Source organism: Solea solea, chromosome 10 (assembly GCF_958295425.1).
Source record: "Solea solea chromosome 10, fSolSol10.1, whole genome shotgun sequence".
In the NCBI taxonomy this organism is placed as follows: domain Eukaryota; kingdom Metazoa; phylum Chordata; class Actinopteri; order Pleuronectiformes; family Soleidae; genus Solea; species Solea solea.
The window spans coordinates 21,679,469-21,698,180 of record NC_081143.1 but is presented as its reverse complement, the minus strand read 5'-3'; the positions used below and the strand labels follow the sequence as shown (position 1 = coordinate 21,698,180).

At 39.6% G+C, this 18,712-nt stretch overlaps 2 protein-coding genes across 4 annotated transcripts; both read left to right on the top strand.

Moving 5' to 3' along the window:
• The first annotated feature begins 1,857 nt into the window (after positions 1-1,857).
• On the top strand, positions 1,858-7,114 carry si:ch211-202h22.9 (uncharacterized protein LOC559480 homolog). Its single transcript, XM_058640678.1, has 5 exons — positions 1,858-1,934; positions 4,194-4,343; positions 4,508-4,561; positions 6,226-6,373; positions 6,471-7,114. The coding sequence occupies exons 2-5, from the start codon at positions 4,211-4,213 to the stop codon at positions 6,574-6,576; spliced, it is 441 nt and encodes a 146-aa protein (XP_058496661.1). The 5' UTR covers positions 1,858-1,934; positions 4,194-4,210; the 3' UTR covers positions 6,577-7,114.
• Positions 7,115-8,520: 1,406 nt separating this feature from the next.
• On the top strand, positions 8,521-18,410 carry gprc5bb (G protein-coupled receptor, class C, group 5, member Bb). 3 transcript variants are annotated; one of them, XM_058641598.1, is made up of 5 exons: positions 8,521-11,821; positions 12,460-13,564; positions 15,930-16,042; positions 16,131-16,171; positions 16,391-18,410. In XM_058641598.1, coding segments are annotated over exons 2-5 (1,260 nt in total). In that variant the 5' UTR covers positions 8,521-11,821; the 3' UTR covers positions 16,392-18,410. The 3 variants fall into 3 exon arrangements, with proteins under 3 accessions (XP_058497581.1, XP_058497580.1, XP_058497577.1); XM_058641597.1 differs by having other exon boundaries at positions 16,131-16,196; XM_058641594.1 differs by having other exon boundaries at positions 16,131-18,410.
• The last annotated feature ends 302 nt before the right edge of the window (positions 18,411-18,712 follow it).

Below are 18,712 nucleotides of genomic sequence, written 5' to 3'. Positions count from 1 at the left end.
TAAATATGGATGATGGGTGTAGATGTTTACTCCTTCTTTATTCGACATTGCTTCTTTCCTGCATTAATTTTGTTTAGTTAGTGCTAGTGCCAACTAGTATTCTTTTAGTAAGTCAAACATGTAGCTCACTTTGATGTCTACTTGTTGTTGATGTTTTGGGATAAGCGTTTGCTTTATGTCCCTTATATAAACCTGCAAAAGTGTAATGACGTCCTCATAAATGCGTCCCTTTCACTGTGAATTGTTAACATTTGTTATATTTAGGTCAGTTTCTTTGTCACGTCGTGATGTAACGAGGCCTTCAATGTTTACTGACCTTGTAAAAGCTGAATCCAAATGAAATCGCTCTGTGACAAACAGTTCCAGCAATGTCTTTAGAAATGTTGGTTGAATGTATAAACTAATCTTTGAGTGGTGACTCCAGTCACACTGAAATGAATCCCCTTTGTTTCCGAAACCAGATTTTCTGATAGTACACATCTGAGCCATCGTCTCTACGTCAGAATGATGGGATACAGATACTGACAGAGGAGAGTTGCATCTACTTCACCGTGTGAAGTGGATCCTGCATCAATGCTCAACGATTGCGACTCAGTTTTTGTAAAAACAGAAAGGAAGAAGTGAAAGCCTGCAGGCTAACTTTAAAGGACCAGTGTGTAAGATTGAGTTGAAACCATTTCCATTAAAGTAAATGTTTATTTACATCAGGAGCGGGTCTTCTCTATGGAAGCCAACATGTAAAACACCTTTTGAGTTTAAATGGTAAATGAAAGCTGCCATAGATAGATCCAGCTAAATCCCACACACTGTACCTTTTAAATATGTAATTCTCCCTACAGTCTCTTACTGTATAACATATAATATGTCATTTTATCCGTACTGTAATAATAAAAAACAACAACTATATAACAAATAAGTAAACAACTAAATATGTGATACTGCAGCAGGAATTGTGAACTTATACTATTTTTGGTTCACTTACAGTAGCTCCTTGTCAGCATTCCTGGTTCACTGCTTCCACCCAGTGGACACTACGCAGCATTACATGTAAAAAAGAGAAGATGAAAAGAAAGGAAATGAAGAGAATATTCACACTTAAGAAGCTAAAACAATCAGAAATCTTGTTTTAATCATGAAAAAAACATTCAAACTGATTCATCAATTATCAAAATAGTTGACGATTCATTTAGTAATCGATTAATAATCGATTAATCGACTAATTGTTTCTGCTCTAATTACCAGCCACTTTATTAGGTACACAGGACATTCAATAGAGTGACTGGTGTGGTCTTCCTGCGGCTGTAGTCATCTGCTTCAAGCCTTCGACATGGAGAGTCAGGTATAGTCTCCTGCATACCTTGGTTGTGATGGGTGGTTAAGTGAGTCCCTGTTGTCTTGGTAGCAGTGGTCATTCTCCTCTGACCTCTGGTATATTTTGACTCGTTTTCAGAACATTCTCTGTAAAAACCGTAGACATGCTTGAATGAAAACCCCTGGAGATCAGCAGTTTCTGAAAAGCTCAAATCAAAAATCATGCCACATTCAAAGTCACTTAAAGTTCTGAGCCTACTTGTCTACGTCCATTGAGTTGCTGCGTTGTGATTTGCATCCATGTAGTTCTACCAAAGCGGCTGGTGAGCGTATTCTCCCTTGCAAATAAGCACATTTATTTACATTTGCAGCATTTCCATACATCCCACAATGAACCCTGACCTTTTGTCTGATTAAGTGACAAAGCAAAAACTGTATGTTAATCTATTTCATATCTTCTGCAGGGAAACTTTCCATTAAGTGCTGTGATAAGAGAGGGGTGTGTATGAGCACAGGTGTTTCCATGGCGTTGCTCCACCTTCTCTCTGACACATCACAATGACCTTTCTCTTTAAAGGAAGCAGGATCAGTCTCTCAGAAAGACTCCTGCTCCCCTCCGCAAGGTAAGCAGCAACAGATTGGTGCTCTTTTGTCAAGGAAATGTAACCGATGGAAACAGTGGAGATAAAGATGTAATACGCGAGTACCAGAACCTTTACTTTGTTCATTTAAAACAAAGTCACGGTACAACTTCTGTATAGAAACTACATGATTTTTTTTTATAAACGCCTAGAAGGCTGTTGAGCTATTTTTGAAGACTTACTACTGAATGCCATGAAAGAGAAGTTAAAAAAATAACCTTTGCTGAATGCAAAGTAAAGATTATTCACGTGTATGTTTTGTACTTTGTGTCGAGGGTGAAGCTACAGTGAACCTCACCTGTTGTTGGAATTTATGAGTGTGTGTGTGTCATGTTCCGGGGCTATTTGATAACGTTTCATTCAATTCACCAATGACATGACAGGAACTCTGAAAGCAAACAGTGGTCATGAATTATGTGAAGGAACTCATACAACAGGTTTAACAAGAGCCTCCGCTCATTCTTTGTCTGATCCCATGTATACTCTCGGTAAACGCAATTCATTGCAATGTTGATCTTTTATACGTTATAGGTTATGCTGTAATGGACTTTATGTCGTGACTCAGCGCTTTACGACTCACAGTCACAGATTTGTGTGAGAGTTGAGTGCAATGCGGCTTAAGAAAACGCGTGCAAATGGCAACACCTCAAGAACAAAAGCCCGCAAACAAAAGAGACACATTTGCCAGTCGTACGACACACAGGCAACATAAGCAAATGTTCTGCAAGTAGAAACAACACAAGCAAAGACAAGAAAATGTATCGCGCACAAGAAAACTTTTCCTTTGGACATTTTCTGATATGAGATTCATTAAAGCACACGTAGAAAAAGACACAGAAATACTGACTCAACATGTCGACTGTTTTTAAGTATGTTTATAATCATACTACAGTATAATTGGCAAAAAGTGTGACTTTAAATCTTATGACAAATGACATGGTGCGCTTTGTTGTTAGTTTTGACCGTTGGGAGTGAACTGCAGCAATTCTTCCCTGTGCTTTATTTCGTGTTTTCCGTATTTGCCGTGTTATGTTCTGTATCGTCTCCGGTGCACTGACCCCTCACAGACATGCAGACAATGGGACTTGTGACATCAGAGCAGAGATGCTAAGCTGTGACACTAAAGTGAAACTAGTAAACAACTTCTTTATTATGTTAAAATGTAATGCCACCAAACCTGCTTGCTCACAATCATACCTCTGAATCAGTGTTGACATAGTGACATGAAATACAAGTGTTCATGCTTGAGAAAGAAAGAGAAACACATTTTAAACACTTCACTCTCTCTATTGTCATTGACTAATAGCAATTGGAGGACCTCATGAGGGTATTTGTAGATTAATCTCTTCCCTTTATTTGGGGGAAAATTGCTCTTTTACAGCAATACCCATTCAAAACAATGCATAAAACGAACAATGGCAATGACAGATACAGGGCAGACATGTGTGGTAATGATAGAAACATTTATTAAACAAAGTAAAAAAAAAACACCAGATTGTATGTCTAAAATAAGCTGCAGAAAAGTAGTAACAGTGAGCAACAAAGTAATCATTTAAAAATCTAAAGTCACAACTCTGTCTGATTTAAATGTTTTTTCAACTAATAGATAGATTTTAAAATAATAGATAGTTTACTAAACCCAGTGTGGACCTGGAGAGATTCAAACACGTGCTGTGAGGGTGTTAAATAGCAGACGGGTCCTGGTTTTGACCCTTAGAACACACAGCATTTTGGCTGCTTTTTTCAATAACTATGTTTGAACGTACAGTATATACAGAGGCTAGAGGCTATAAGAATATAGCAACATAGCGTGTCTTATATTCTTTTTTCCAGCAAAACCATTTCGGCAATCTGTTGAATAAAAAGATAATACTTTTCACCAACAATATAAACACACCTGAGCAAAATGTACTCAGAATGTTGAAAAAAGGAAATGCGTCACAGTTTTAAAGTTCACTTGGCTCATTTTTATGAACGAAAAAAAGTAAAACGGTCTATTTTGTGACTTCTGCACAATTATTGCTGCTTTATATCACTAATAAAAATGTGATATAAAATTAATCATAACTTTGACTCAACAACACAAAAGAAGACGGAAAAAAACACACCATTTTTTTCCCACTGCAAACCATGGGTGTGTCTTTCCTCTCTGCCACCCAGAAAAGTCCATCCCACATGTATGAGTATAGTGAAGAGGTCGAGAGGTTAATCCTGCCCTTACCAGATATTTTTCCCCTTTAGTCCATCAAATAGACATCATGGATAATAAGGGTCTGGAACCTCCGGCGCCAATGATGAACGCACCAGTGCCGCCATACCCAGGCCCCCCCGCAAACTACAATGCTGGAGCCTATAACGCTGGAGCCTACGCTGGATATCCTGCTCAGCCTGGTAACGTCCATCTGTTTCATTGTATCACTTGATTTTTTTTTTTCACTTGTAAGGAGATACAGTTCATATCTCTTGTCCATGTGTTACAGAGGCCGTTGGGCATCATGTACTGGATTCTGTCCTTTAGAGCTTTCTCAAGCAAAATGTGTTTTTCTCATATGCAGCTCAACAGCCCGCTTACACTTACAGTCCGCAACAACCCCAGATCGTACACCCCGGTGAGTGACACTCTACAGCATCAGCTATAACGGCAGTGCCAAGTAATGATTTTAATTCAAAATAAAGAAAATGTTATTTAAATTGGGTTGTACATGAATTTATCCAATTTTTTTGGACAATGATTTATTGATTTTTGATTTTGTATACAAACAAACAAAACAAAGAACATGAAGACCTATAGACGAGTGCAATAATAACAGAGGAAAAGTAGAGACTTACATAAAGAGACTTGTAAACACCACCAGACATGAAAGCAAGCAACAAAAGTTAAAAAAAAGAAAAAGAAAAAAGGGTTAAGATGAAAGTAGATAAATAAAAGTATTAATGGTGGGGGGACAGACAGATTTTTACAATATAATATGGCACCAATTTTTTCCCAAATTAAAGTTGCACTGTGTAACATTTGGTAATATTTGTTGTTGCTATTCTGCTTGCTTGTTCTTTAGGAACTTAATGAACATAAAGCATCTTCATCTCAAAATGGGCTGTGTCAAGCAATGACCTGATTGAGGGAGCCTTTGTGCGTATACACCAGCAGCACAGGGGCACAGCCAAATTACTAAGTTCTGTCCCGCAGTAGCATTTCATTTCATTTCGTGTGTTTCCTCTTCATATTTTCAGTCAAGCTCTAACCAGTTTACAGCTATCACCTTGCTTTACTAGCACAATGTCACTGTGGCTTCTGCGTCTGTCTGTCCTGACATGAAACTAAGCGTGCAGTGTGGGATTGTAACAGCAACACAAGATCTAAACATGGCTATTCTTAAAAACACAGAGAGAGTTGTGTGACCATCATGACAATCAGGCCACCTGGATTTATTTTGAATCTTGAATCTTGTCTGTGATTGAAAGGTCGTTCCGTGGAAGTCCTGGGGGCTACCATAATGACAAGAATAGGGGCGCAAAGCTCTATTTTTCTGCTTTCTGCTTTACTATGTAAAACTGAAATGCTATGATAGTGTTTTTATTTACAGTGTATATGTACAAATGAAAATGTTCTATATCAGTGACTAAATAACACACAACGAGCAGCTGTTTGTCTACAGACTTCATCACAAAATCCGCACAGGACTGAGGCTGAAAAGGCTGTCAATCAAAAACTGGCTCCACCTTTTAGACACTTCCTCCTATCATCATGCTGAAGCCCTGTGTCGGCACCTGCCCAACTGCTTTATTGACTCCCAAAGCTACTAAACTACCAGTAAAACTATTACTAAAACTACTACCGAAACTACAAAAGTACCAGTAAAACTACTACCATTAAAACAACTACTACATAAACTATTACCAAAACTAGTAAACTAAAACTAAAATAACTACCACCACTAAAACTACTAAGCTACCAGTAAAACAACTTCTAAAACTTCTACTACTGAAACAACTACACCCTGGACAGATCGCCAGTTTTTGAATTTTCGAGATAACACAAACATCTAGGAGTTACAGTAATGAGATGTACGCATGCCAAATCCTGTCTGTGACGACAGGATGGTAACAGAAGGGTTAAGTAACAAAGTTTTTCAGTGATGTCTCTAATAATTAAAAACACAGCACTGTTTGCCACTCAGATATTCTTGCAAGGTGGGTTTGTGAGACTGTGTGAGTTGTAATTGTCAACAACAACAATAATAATAATAACAAGTTGTGTTGCTTCTTGTCACAGTGCCAACGGTATTGGTTGTGCAGCACATGCCAACTGAGGGTCCTGGACAGATGACCTGTCCTCGCTGCCAAACCTCGGTTCTCACTAAAACCGAGTACAGGAGTGGTATGCTCACTTGGCTGATCTGTGGCATACTTGGACTTTTCCTGTGAGTGGAACCACACACACACACACACACATACTGTACACACACACACATGGTATACACACTAAATTATCAAGCATTTTTCCTGACGTTGACGCAGGTGCTGGCTTTGCTGTTGCATTCCCTTCTGCGTGGATTCTTGCAAAGATGTGGTGCATTCCTGCCCCATATGTGACACCGTGCTGCACGTCCATAAACGCAGGTGAATCTTCACCTTACTGTAACTTTAATTGTAACAACAGAAGGATGTAAGAGCAGTCGTGATCAGACATCAGGGCCACCAGCATTAATCCCTCCGTCGATATGTGTCGCTTTAATTTAACGAAAGAGTTATCATTTCTTCTTTTCTTGTGATTTATTAAAATGTACAGTCATGTAATGTGAGCGTGTAAAAAATATACTTATGATGATCATATTTTGTGATCTGAGAAATGTCTCGATATAATATTCACCAATGTTAAATGCCATTTTGTCTTTTTCCGATAAGACAAAATCATCAGCCTGTTTGCACCTAAATGTATTATAACGATTTCATTTTAATGGCGTACTGAATGTTTTAATCAGATTTGTGCCTGTTTGATATTTTATATATAAAAATAGAGACCATGAATATAAATAAATATTTGAGCATAAGAATATCAATATTATGAAGCAATGATATATTACAATGATTAAAATGAATATATGGACTAATCACTGAAATATAATAACTGCTTGGCAATAAACTGATTATGATAACTTTCATTCTTCATTTGAATTCATTATCAAAAGCTCTTTCAGTCATTAGACAAATGACAGCAGACATTATCCCGACCTGTGGTACGCCAAGTTGACTCGAAACATAACAGCTAACAATTTTTGGCTCCCAGAACATTCTGGGAACGTTCCCTGAAGGTTCCCCCTAGGTTATCCTGTGGTTGCCACGGAAAGTTTTCCTAACCTTCCCCTAACGTTCCACTTAACATTACTTTTATACAACCTTTATACATTAATATGACAGCATTCATTATACAGTATAAACTATATAACTGATATTATTTTAGACTGTGCACATTAGTAGATATACTTGCAGTCTTATCATAAGTTGATTTATGACTGTAGCTACATGCTATATAGATATATATTCTCCATACTGCTTGTGTGCTTGGTTAAAGCCCAAATTTAATTTGACCAGAATGGCAGTCTTCCTGCTTCCTGTAGTTCTGCAAATAGACAGTAGATAGAGCCAAAAGGCTGCGAGACGACAAGCTTCAGATTGACCACAATGGACGACGCCAAAGAAAAGTCTTAGAACTGGTCAGGTTTCCCCATTTCACATGTTATTATTTTTTCCCTTCAATTGCAGCAACACTTCCACTAATGAGGTAAACTTAAAATATTATCAAATGGTTATTTTACCAAGTGACAATTTTTCCCTTTTACCATTAGCACCTAATCTTCATCACTCTTCTGTTACTGATATGCCCCTGTCGATAAACCTATAAAATATCTTTACAATAAATTGTAAACCACCTGGTCTATCACGGAACGTTTATCACGGTGCCTGTGCCCCCGGGGGAATCTTTTGGCCGCGCACCCTGGAGCAGACGCAGTACTGGACAGGTGAGTGTTAACACGTACATCCTTCACACTTCCCGATATTGCACCACACACATTTATTCAGCCATAAACTCTGCACATGCTTCACACTGTTATCATTTCAATGACACATCTTTCCGTCGGAGCTCAACCTGCTCTCTACTCTCTTGCAGACGGAGCCGAGTGCCGCACCTGCCCGAAGACATACAATCACCTGCGGTCACACCGTCTAATAAATAACTCGATAAGTATTCAATAAATTGAGTAATGTAAATATCTGTATGAACTGTGCAAATACACAATGTGCAAACTATGGCAATTAAAGTCATTTCGTGACTAAAGTGCTGTTATTAATGTACCTTCCAGTTATTGTGCAAAAGAACATGATTACCCACATGTGCAAAATGTACAAGTAACGAAATGCGCTTCGTTACAATATATACACGTGTGTGTGTATATATATGTGTGTGTGTGTGTGTGTGTGTGTGTGTGTAAATATACATACATATCTATGGATATATGTGTGTGTGTATTTATATATGTATGTATGTATATGTATATATGTGTATGTATGTATATATGTGTATATGTATATAATCAGTGTATATAATCCGTGTATTTGACTTCGAAAGAACACTAATTTAACGTAGATTAACGATGTTAATCGTTCTCTGGGTTCCACAGTCCTAAAGATATGCAGACATGAAATTGACACGGCACCCCCCACGACCCTCATGTGGAGGAACAAGTGGTAGAAGATGGATGGATGACTAATAGAATAGGATAGAGATAAGATAAGTCAGGATAGGATATGATGACATGTAGTACTGGTTTATTGATCTTGTTTTATTGGGGAAATTCACATTGACACAGCAACACAACGGGTAGCAGCAAAGTCCAGTAAAAGATAATCAAGGATAAAAAATGTTTAACTGAAATAGAATGACAACAAAATAAAGGACACGTAAGATTGAAAAAAAACGAAGTAATTTGGGTTGATTGAACCTTTACTCACAAGCCCCTCCTCCTTCCAAACACCTGTTTCTAACTGTCCAAAACTGGTGAAAAACAGAAAGCAACATGTTTTAAAGTTGTCTCCAGAGCACCTGAGACTGCAGAGCCATCGAGCCCAAAAATGCCCATGTGTAACTGTTCATCCAGCTCAAATATTTGTGTGTGTGTGTTGTATGTGTCTGTTCGAGGAGACTTGAGGTGGGATGAAGGTGGGATTATGGGATGGCCCTATATTTAACAAGGCCCTGTGAGAGTGTGACCAAAGTAACTACTGGATTATCCAGATTAGGGACTGATGATTTGAGTCAGCACTTCACTGCTCGATTGTTTCTCCATGCAGTCTTCCTTTGTCTGTGTCAAACGCACACGGAGGAGGAGAAAACAACACACAGACAGCACACAGCAAACATTAGCTCAATTTTATATTAAAGGTCTTTAAAGTGTTTTAATGTCAGTGAATTTAATGTCTTACACATCAGGAAACTTTTTTTAGAAACAAACATTTGGTTGTGTAACTCGTCGTGGTTATGGATTGTTTTTAATGAATCATGGTGATACAGACGCATTAGAGTTAAAATAGAAATAAAATATCCATTCATCCTTTATTTTTTAATAAATGATTTATTTGTTTAAATAAAATGTTGAAAAACATTTTTAAAAAAGTTTGATCATACTGCTTATCATGTCTATGTACTAGGAGGCAACAAGCCACCTTAGCATCTTAGCATCAACACTGGAAATAGCTCACGGGGCCTGAAACTTCCTGAAGTATCCACTGGTTACCTAGCAACCAGCAGAGAAAGTCTGGTAAACGCTGTATCTAACTACTCTCGTTACAATCTAATCTAAGCAGATGCCATCAAACAGTTAAAAACACACAAAGGTATTTCATTTATGCCATTTATGATAGAGTGAATACAATCGGTGAAGTGATTATTTCAGACATTCATTTTGTGAATCCTGAAAATGTTGTTAATGCAAACAGGAACATATTATACTGTAAGTGAAGCCTGTGCATTTGAAATGACAGCTTTTGTCATTCATTCATTCATTCATTCATTCATTTCTCAGCCCATTCCTCTGCTGCTTATATAACATCACGTCTGTCTTGACTGGCTCAGCAGATTGCCAGCTATGGATGGATGTGGGTGTATTCCAGGGCCTTAAATCAACCTTATTCCTATGCAAAATCATTGCAATGCAATTTATGGTAATGACAGCTGATTCATGTTTCCCTGTCTTCTCACTATAGGCGACTCTTTCATTTTAGCTGGGAATCTTTGGTTTAAAACTATACTGTTTTCATTTTGATATTTGATTTAGCTTCGAATCGAGAGCCCATGAGACTCTGGACGTCTTTATAGCTTTTATTATTTCTGATAAAAGTTAGTTGTGCTCATGTTTTTTTGTATGTTTTCACTCTTTTTATTCTTTAATTACTATTTCTATGAGTTAGTTTTTATTTTAACCCGGGTTCTGCATGGAGCTTGCATCTTCTCCCTGTGTGTGTGCGTGGGGTTTTCTCTGGGTTCTCCCGTTTCCTCCCACAGTCCAAAAACATGCAGATTTGGGGATTAGGTAAATTGGACACTTAAATCGACCGTAGGTGTGTGAGTGTCTTTATTTGTGAAGCACTGTCTAACCCTGTTGAGGGGTGCTACATAAATAAAGATTACCATTATTATTATTATTACTACATTATCAACTGCCGTGCCTGTTCTGACGAGCATGTTGTGTGACAACCTTAGCTTGTCCCTGTTTGGTCTTGAGATTATGAGACGTATTGTCCACCAAACTCACAAATCCTGCAGTGAAATGATGCACCAACGAACACACTCCATCCTCACCACGATCTTGGGTTCTGTGTTGTCTCCAGTTGGAAGCCTGCTCCTCCAGGGTGCAGCCATGTTCACCTCCTGTACAGTTTTGGCTTCTGTCAGCATCAGTCATGGACTAGTGTTGCTGTGGGTCATGTTTTTGTCTCCCACTCAGCATGACAAAGTTACTCCTCTGTAAAAGGATTTTTTTTGGCTGAATCATCTCTTCAAGGGCATGATATAACACCCTCAAGTAGGAAGGCCACGTGGCCAAAAGGCTCACCTGTGTTTGCGGTGACCATCTGCCACTCTCTGTCTAAATCCCATCTTCATTACACACCATTCTAGAGAGGGAACTTCTTCAGCCTCGTCTGGTGGTTAACGATGAATCCTCATGACCTATACAGCTCTGGGTGCGAGGAAGAATTGCATAAGCAGCATGAGGAAGACGTGGGAGCGTGAAGGCAGGAAGCAACACTGAGATGTGAAAATGGGTGACTAATGTGGGATCTGCAGTGCATTGCTCCAATTATATACTGTACCTATTTGCCTTTTTTCCTCCTCGTTAGACAGGTGACGCCTCCACAGATTCAGTGTGAAGCAGGGCAACAGAAACGCAGCCATGAAGACAGAATGAATAGAAAGAGGAGGACAGAGGGAGTGAGCGAGGGCAGAGACACAGAGACAGAAGATATACTTGACCATGTGGGTGTGAGAAGTATCAAGGCAAGCATCACAATTGTGGATTCTTCTCAGAGCAGCTGGACGCGTTACTGGAGCAGCAGGACATCACTGGTCTCTCTGAGTGTGTTATTTTCTACTCCAAAACAGGGGGAGTCGGGAGCACAAAGGGCTTCATAAGAGACATTTCCAAAGGCAAAATGGACTCTGTTTTGTTCCGGCTCGCCAAGGAATTCGTCAGCTGGATTCACAACAGTACTTTAACAACTTGAAGTGGTGATGAAGACTGGACAATTACAATGCCTCTCATGATGCCTCTCTCCTAATAACCAAATAATTAATTCAAAACAATCTGTATGAGGTAAGTTTGAGCCATTTTCATTGTGATATTTGTTGTATACTTGTGTGTTTGTGTGTATTCACTTCTGTACATACAGTGAGGACAAAGACTAAATATGGGGACACAGATTCACACACTTACTTGTTTATGTTGCTAATATTAGAGTCATGGTTACATTTTGTTTATCTTAGGGCTGGGTAATGAATTATGTCAATGTGTGTGTGTGTGCGTGCGTGCGTGCATGTGTGTTTGTGTGTGTGTGCAGTCCTGTGTTTGTCTGTGCTTTCGGGGACTGAAACTCGTCTTCTCAAAAGCCCAGTATGCAATGTAGTCAGCCCACGCTGTTTCCCGTTCCCATGGAAACCATTGGCCAGTGCTAAAAGCAGTTGTGCTCTGTGCCTGTGAGTACATTCGTGTGTGTGTGTGCTTGTGAGTATTTTTAAAGCGAGAGAAACATTAGAATGTTTGATTCATACATCAGGTTCATTTGATGTTAAAATATTACATACTGTTTCCACAGTAGTATAGTGTGTATCAAGCACAGCCTGCCTCCCTCCTCTGTGGATGTTTTCACTCCTCCTCTCTACCTTTGCCTCTCTTTATCTGCTTCACTCCTCTCTGAGTCTGTGTGTCTCATGTTTTTCTCTCCTTTTTCTAAGATGGCCGTGACTCCTGTAATCATCTGCCTCCTGTCACTGATTGGCAGTGGTTTATCGCATCCTTCTCCTCCTCCTCGGGGATGCGGCGTGGATGTGGACCCTCCGTACAGAGTGCTGTGTGACCTGGAGTCGGTCTGGGGTGTGGTTCTGGAGGCCGTGGCTTGCAGTGGTGGTGTCACCTCTCTGGTACTCGCCGGGCTCCTGCTCGCCAAGCTTCGCTCCATTTCTGACCCCGCCAGGCGCTCCAGCGTAGGCCCTCTTCTCCTGCTCCTTGGCACGCTCCTCGGCCTTTTCTCTGTTTCTTTAGCTTTCCTGGTAGGGAAGACCCAGGCACTCTGTGTGGTCCGCAGGGCCTTCTGGGGCCCCCTCTTTGCCCTCTGCTTCTCCAGCTTGCTAGTGCAGGGTGTGAGGCTCAGGAGGCTGGTGGCTGGTAAGACAAGCCCATCGGGCAGCTCTCTGGCTGCACTTGGCCTGGCCTTGGCCTTGGTTCAGGGCATCATCTCTGCTGAATGGGTCCTGCTGACTGTGGTCAGGGAGGGTCACCCAGCCTGTGAATATCCCCCTTTGGACTTTGCTCTGACTTGCAGCTACACCCTTGGGCTCCTCCTCATAGCCATGGGGCTCTCCCTGGGCGTGGTGCTCTGTGGAGGAGAATTGGTGGCACGAGGAGGAAGTGAGGAAGACAGAGAAGGAGAAAGTGAAAAACGGAAATGGAAGTGCAATGCCGTCTGGCTCTTCCTGTCCAGTCTGGCATCAGCGCTGCTGTGGGTGGCCTGGCTTGGCTTTTATCTGTATGGCAGCCAAATGATGAAGGGAAAGGGGAAAGGAGAAAGGTTAGGAGGAGAAGGGAAGAAGGATCTTAAAGTCTTGGATGAGCCTGCGCTGGCGGTGGCCTTGGTTATTCAGGGCTGGATTCTGCTGCTGTTCCATGCTATTCCCGAGACGCACCTATGCCTTCGAAATGCTCCACAGTCCAACAACGCACAAGATTTCTTCAACTCGAGCCACGCGTCACCTGCAGCTCCTTTTGGAGAGGAGCTACCAGCACACGCTCACCGACCCTTCCCTGAAAATCAAACCTTTTCTATGGAGGATCACAGTGCAAGTAGGTCTATGTGTTGTGTGTAACAGAAATGAGGTTCTGGTCTCCGTGAGGACTACTGGTCCAAACTGGTCTAAACCTCATTTCTGAGGTTTAGGTTAAGGTTAGGGTTATGCATTAACTGGTTATGGTTAAGGTTAGGGATAATTCTGGAAGTCAGTGCAGTGTCCTAAGAAGAATAGTGGTGTGTGTGTGTGTGTGTGTGGTAGGAAGATATTGTCAGCTAGAAATTAATAATGGTATTTTGAGTGTTAGAGAAAGTCATAAGAGCAACATTGCTAGGCAACTGACTAAAATGGACGTCACAGTGACTCCTTACCTAAATCTGTGCATGACTGTGTCGAGCTGAGGAAGGAAGGTACAAAAGTATACAAGAGAAAATCACGGTATATAAAGATTTTCCTCCTCCACAACAAAAGCGTTTCATTCACGAGTACACAGAAATGCAGAGGTGAGTATAAATGGAATAAATTCTACTAAAATTAAAACATTTGTTTCATTTCATTGCATTTAATTTTCAATTATAATGAAATTATATTTATAATATACACATATGTAAATTATACATAAAATGTATGACACAACTTGTAAATACAATTATCTTGCATTACATTCAAATAACGTTTATTGTTGATTAAGACGAAAAACGAATTGTAAAATGAATGTGATTTCAGTGCTACACTGTGTCTGCAGTGGATTCATATTCATATACACGTGTGTTGTGTAACTCACATTAGTACACAATCCCAAATCCAGTTAAAGCCTTATAAAAATGCCTGATTATCCAATGGGCCTTTTCACGGGGAGATTTATGAGTCATTTCAATTTGACTGCTCTCCAGATTTAATTGAGGCCAAGATGCTAAACTATGAGCAACTGGGACAAACAAAGAGTAATGGCGTCAGAAAGGACGCATGTGTATATATACATTTATTCCCTGGCTTTAACAAAAAAATATTAACTAAACCGAGACACAATCATCTTACAAATGTTGAAAGTTGCATTATTTACATATCTGCATTTTTGTGAAGCTTACAGTGGCTTATGCATCTCACTCTTTTAAGATAAAGGGAAAATGTAATGTGCTGATTGATACTTTCCCCTTATGGCACAGTGGCACACTGCACCTCACGTTGGGACTTGTAACTTTCAACGTGTGTAACACTTCACATTGCAGTACAATGATGAAATGGTGATCATTTGTAACAGCAAAGTCATATTATGGAAACATCATCTTATTTCTAATACAATTTCCAGCCTGGTAGTAAGAATGGTGATAGCGTCTTTAAATAAAAATGTTTGAGAATGAACGATTTGTTTCTCTCTCACAGACGCACACATTTTCTGTTGTTATTACCCAGCAGTCTTGTATAAAGTATAAGACTTTGATAGAAGTTAAAGTCACTTTTTAACAATATTACTGAAGTAAAAGTCTCAACAGTTACTGTACTTAAGTATCAAAAGTAATTTTTTGATATAAAATGTAAAAGTATTTTAAAAAGTGAGAAGTTAGGTTGAGCCATGGTCGCTCAGTGGTAGGGCGAGTTGTCTTTCAACTGGAAGGTTGTGGGCTCATATGTTTAGACACGCCTAAAAAGGCCTGACCTGAACATCAGAGAGAACCTGTTTTCAGTCTTTGCTCCAAACTGTTTACTCAACATTTTTTCTCAGCCACCATATTCTCAAATACATACTGTAGAAGAGGAGAAACTCTGCTTTTGCTTTAGACACGCTTTTACGTTAAGTTATGCACTACGGCTTTAACCCTTTAACACCTAAGCCTCAAAATGTCTGTCTGGACTTTTCTTTTTGCTTATTTTAACCATAAAAGGGCCAGAAAATGTCCCGTGAGTAGATGCTTTTGCCCATTTTTCCAGAATAACTGTTACTATCTGGCAGTTATGTACAGTTTACTGCATGTTAAAATAGTGTATTAACAATTTAGAATGAAGAAGTTTTATTGAGGAAAAAAAACACTGTAGTTGTACAGGATAAAACATGTTTAAAGTAACATTTGTTTGAGTCTTTGTCTCAATGTCCAATAACTGGCCAAAAAAATGGAAACACCTCTCTCCTCTTTGGCGACAAAGACACTGATTTTCTTGCTTCCTGCAACAGCGCTAGTGAAATTACCGTAATAAGCACATGTTCTCGGCTTTCAGAAACCGCAAACCGTCGCGTAATTGCGGTATTGCAAAGTGCACTTGCGCAAACGCATCGTCTGCGATACGCTCGGTGTTAGAGGGTTGATTTGACTGTGACAGGCTTCAGAGTTACTCCTTGATATGAACATCTCAGTGTTACAGTGAGATACTCTTGTTGACATGACACCTGTAACTTGCCTGTTTTTCCACGTTTGTTCTTCCAGCTCTTCGGAGCGGAACGTACCACAGCAGCCACGGGAGCATGCGTCCAGGCATCGCATTCAGAGGTCACGTCTACCAACCCACTGAGATGGCTCTGGTCATGAACGGTGGCACAGTCAGTGTAGCAATAATACTCACTCTTTGTGTTTATCACTCATTTACTGTCCATCGACTAATACTGCACTTGTGTTTCTCTCCTGTAGATGCCCACAGCCCCAATTAACTACACCGGACGCCGGTTATGGTAAAATGGGACTAGACTTCAAGAGGTTACATTTGTGATAAAAAAGGAATTTTATGTTTTCTAACACAGAGACAGAAATGTTACAATCAGAGAAATCCCTCTGACGGGATTTGACCGGAGTTTAAATATGTTCAGTGTGTTTGCGTGACTTTGACATTTTAAAAACAGTATGTAATAGTATTTTTTGCTGACATTTCTTAAATGCCTCTTTATCAACAGACTGGACATGAAATCACAAGCGAGGGAAGAGAAGGCGATGCAGCTTCCACATTTTGACAGCCTTTAGCGATAGAGAGTGACTGTCGGGATTTTATTGTGTGTAAATACGCAGGTAACAAATCTACAAGGAGAGCTACTGACGTTATGTATAAAGCACAGAGCAGATGCCAGTGTGTCAGTGCGACAGAATCTACATTTAAGGATGATTTCATTGTGCCGAAGCAGCAGTATATCAATGCTGCCTGATCACCGTCACTGATGTTTGTTCTGTAAAAACTCAACTCCCTCCACTTTCTGTTAAATATCAATACACAAGTGAACCCTTTGGCTGTTTATGTAAATTATACACCCACAACGCTTGCTTGGCCTCGGTTTTTTTCTGGCTAAAAAAGCCCCAAAGGACTCAAATGGTGGTGTTTTTCTCTCCACATCTCATTTCATTATCAATACTGCTGCAGTGCTTTGCAGATTCTACCGTGTGTTTTGATAAATTCCGTGTATTTGACAGAGCTCGTGTACATTTAAAGGGGGAGCAACGAGTTTAAGGGACAACCAGTTTTTAATAAGCGTGTGATTATAAAAAGCCATGAAATACAATAGCGTCTCTGCAGTATGTGGTCGACTGTTGGGGATTGTGATTTTGCACTTTATGATCGCTGATCTTCTCTGGACATTGTGATATTTGGGGTTTAAAGGTGCAGTGTGTAAGAATTACAGACATCAAATGGTTTTTAGTCGGTCGTCATTTGCAGTGAGCTTCCGCTTCACAATGCAAAACGCACACTCTGGCTGGTTTAAAGCAAGAGTGCATATAAAAGGCGTATTCGAATGCTACAAAAAACAATACAAACTCATTAATATACACTTATATCAAGATACTTATGGGCAGTTTATTACATGTCTGCCAATAAACCCCGCCACATTACACACTGGATCTTTAAGGTGCATGTACAAGTACAGTTTAAAGGCAATATCTTTTGTCAAAATGTGAATGTTTTTTAAGTGTTTTATAGAATTTTGATACGCATATTGAAGGAAATTAACATTTTCAAAGCTGATTCTTGACACTGGAAACAACAGTTGACAAAACAATCTCGCGACCCCGGCAGATGGCAATTTTGAAGTGACCACATTTACTGGTCGTTTTCAGGTTCATCCTTTTAATTTGAGGGTTTAATATAATTTGTATGTGGAGTAATCACAGTGGCATGATGAGTTGTAAGCACCACTATAGAAATGCTCATAGTGGTGTTGGACTTTCCGCACAAGGTCGAGCCAAACCTGCGTGTTACTTGTTACAAGATGTTTGTAGCTCCTCAGGTTTATTTTGAGAAAGAAAGTCTTCCTTTTTTCCACAGACTTCGGCTTTGATATTTAAGAAACTAAAGCAAAGTAAACTTAAATTTATAAGCTTAATAATAGCACTTCAAGCATCCGCAGTTCTGTGAGAATTGGGCAAATCCCATCCACAGAGGAAGGTCATGAAACACGACATGTCGGCTGGGTAACATGGTTTAATATGGTGAGTTGTTTTGTCAACCAGTTTCAGAGTGTTTTCGTTCATATTTCATTGGTACTATCTCATGTGTTCTGGGATTCAGTTTCTGCTCCATTTAAAAAAGCTCAATTGAACACAGAGAAAAACGACATGACAGTTTAAGTCACATTACTGTGACTTAAACTGGTAACATTTCATGTGTACTGTTTTTATTATGAACCTGCAAAGTTGCTGTCGTTAAACACCCCTTATATTACTAATTATCTAAGCTGTTGACATCCTTGTGTACTGTATGTGTACAGGTGTGTGCTCTGATATTGTACGATTAAAAAAAAAAAGATATTTTAGTCACATAGTTTTTATGTGATCAGATTTTACTCATGTAAATGTGAAGAAGCACTCGCGTTTTCTTTTTTTGAGAGGTTCGTTATGATGAAGCACTGTCACTGTTTTATGGCAGCGTAACATGAATGTCTGTGATGTGATTTGCACAAAGTGGTTAATACATCAGTGCACAAGTCATTGTTATTGTCTGGTCATTGACGTGATTTGCCTTTAGCTTCCTTTTCTTTGTCATGACACAAGTGAACCAACTTTACTGTGGATATTACTGCAGTTATACACTCACCGATGTGAAAATAACACACACAGTTTAGGTATGAGGGGTGGGGATCACAGGGTAGCCCATGTTACGATACATGGTCCACGATACCAATAATATCATGATACAACAATTCTGTGATAATCAATATATTGCAAGAGAATCTGTCTAACTGGGGAAAAGAAAATGAATATTTAAAAGTGAATAAAGTCTATGTATTGCA

What these genes read in the sequence shown, in the direction of transcription:
- si:ch211-202h22.9 (XM_058640678.1), top strand. Translation starts at nt 4,211, where the DNA reads ATGGATAATAAGGGTCTGGAACCTCCGGCGCCAATGATGAACGCACCA. An exon ending in TGGATATCCTGCTCAGCCTG is followed by an intron (nt 4,344 to 4,507) that starts GTAACGTCCATC and finishes TCTCATATGCAG; the next exon opens with CTCAACAGCCCGCTTACACT. An exon ending in ACCCCAGATCGTACACCCCG is followed by an intron (nt 4,562 to 6,225) that starts GTGAGTGACACT and finishes TTCTTGTCACAG; the next exon opens with TGCCAACGGTATTGGTTGTG.
- gprc5bb (XM_058641597.1), top strand. Translation starts at nt 12,460, where the DNA reads ATGGCCGTGACTCCTGTAATCATCTGCCTCCTGTCACTGATTGGCAGT. An exon ending in TATGGAGGATCACAGTGCAA is followed by an intron (nt 13,565 to 15,929) that starts GTAGGTCTATGT and finishes TTGTTCTTCCAG; the next exon opens with CTCTTCGGAGCGGAACGTAC. An exon ending in TGGTCATGAACGGTGGCACA is followed by an intron (nt 16,043 to 16,130) that starts GTCAGTGTAGCA and finishes TCTCTCCTGTAG; the next exon opens with ATGCCCACAGCCCCAATTAA.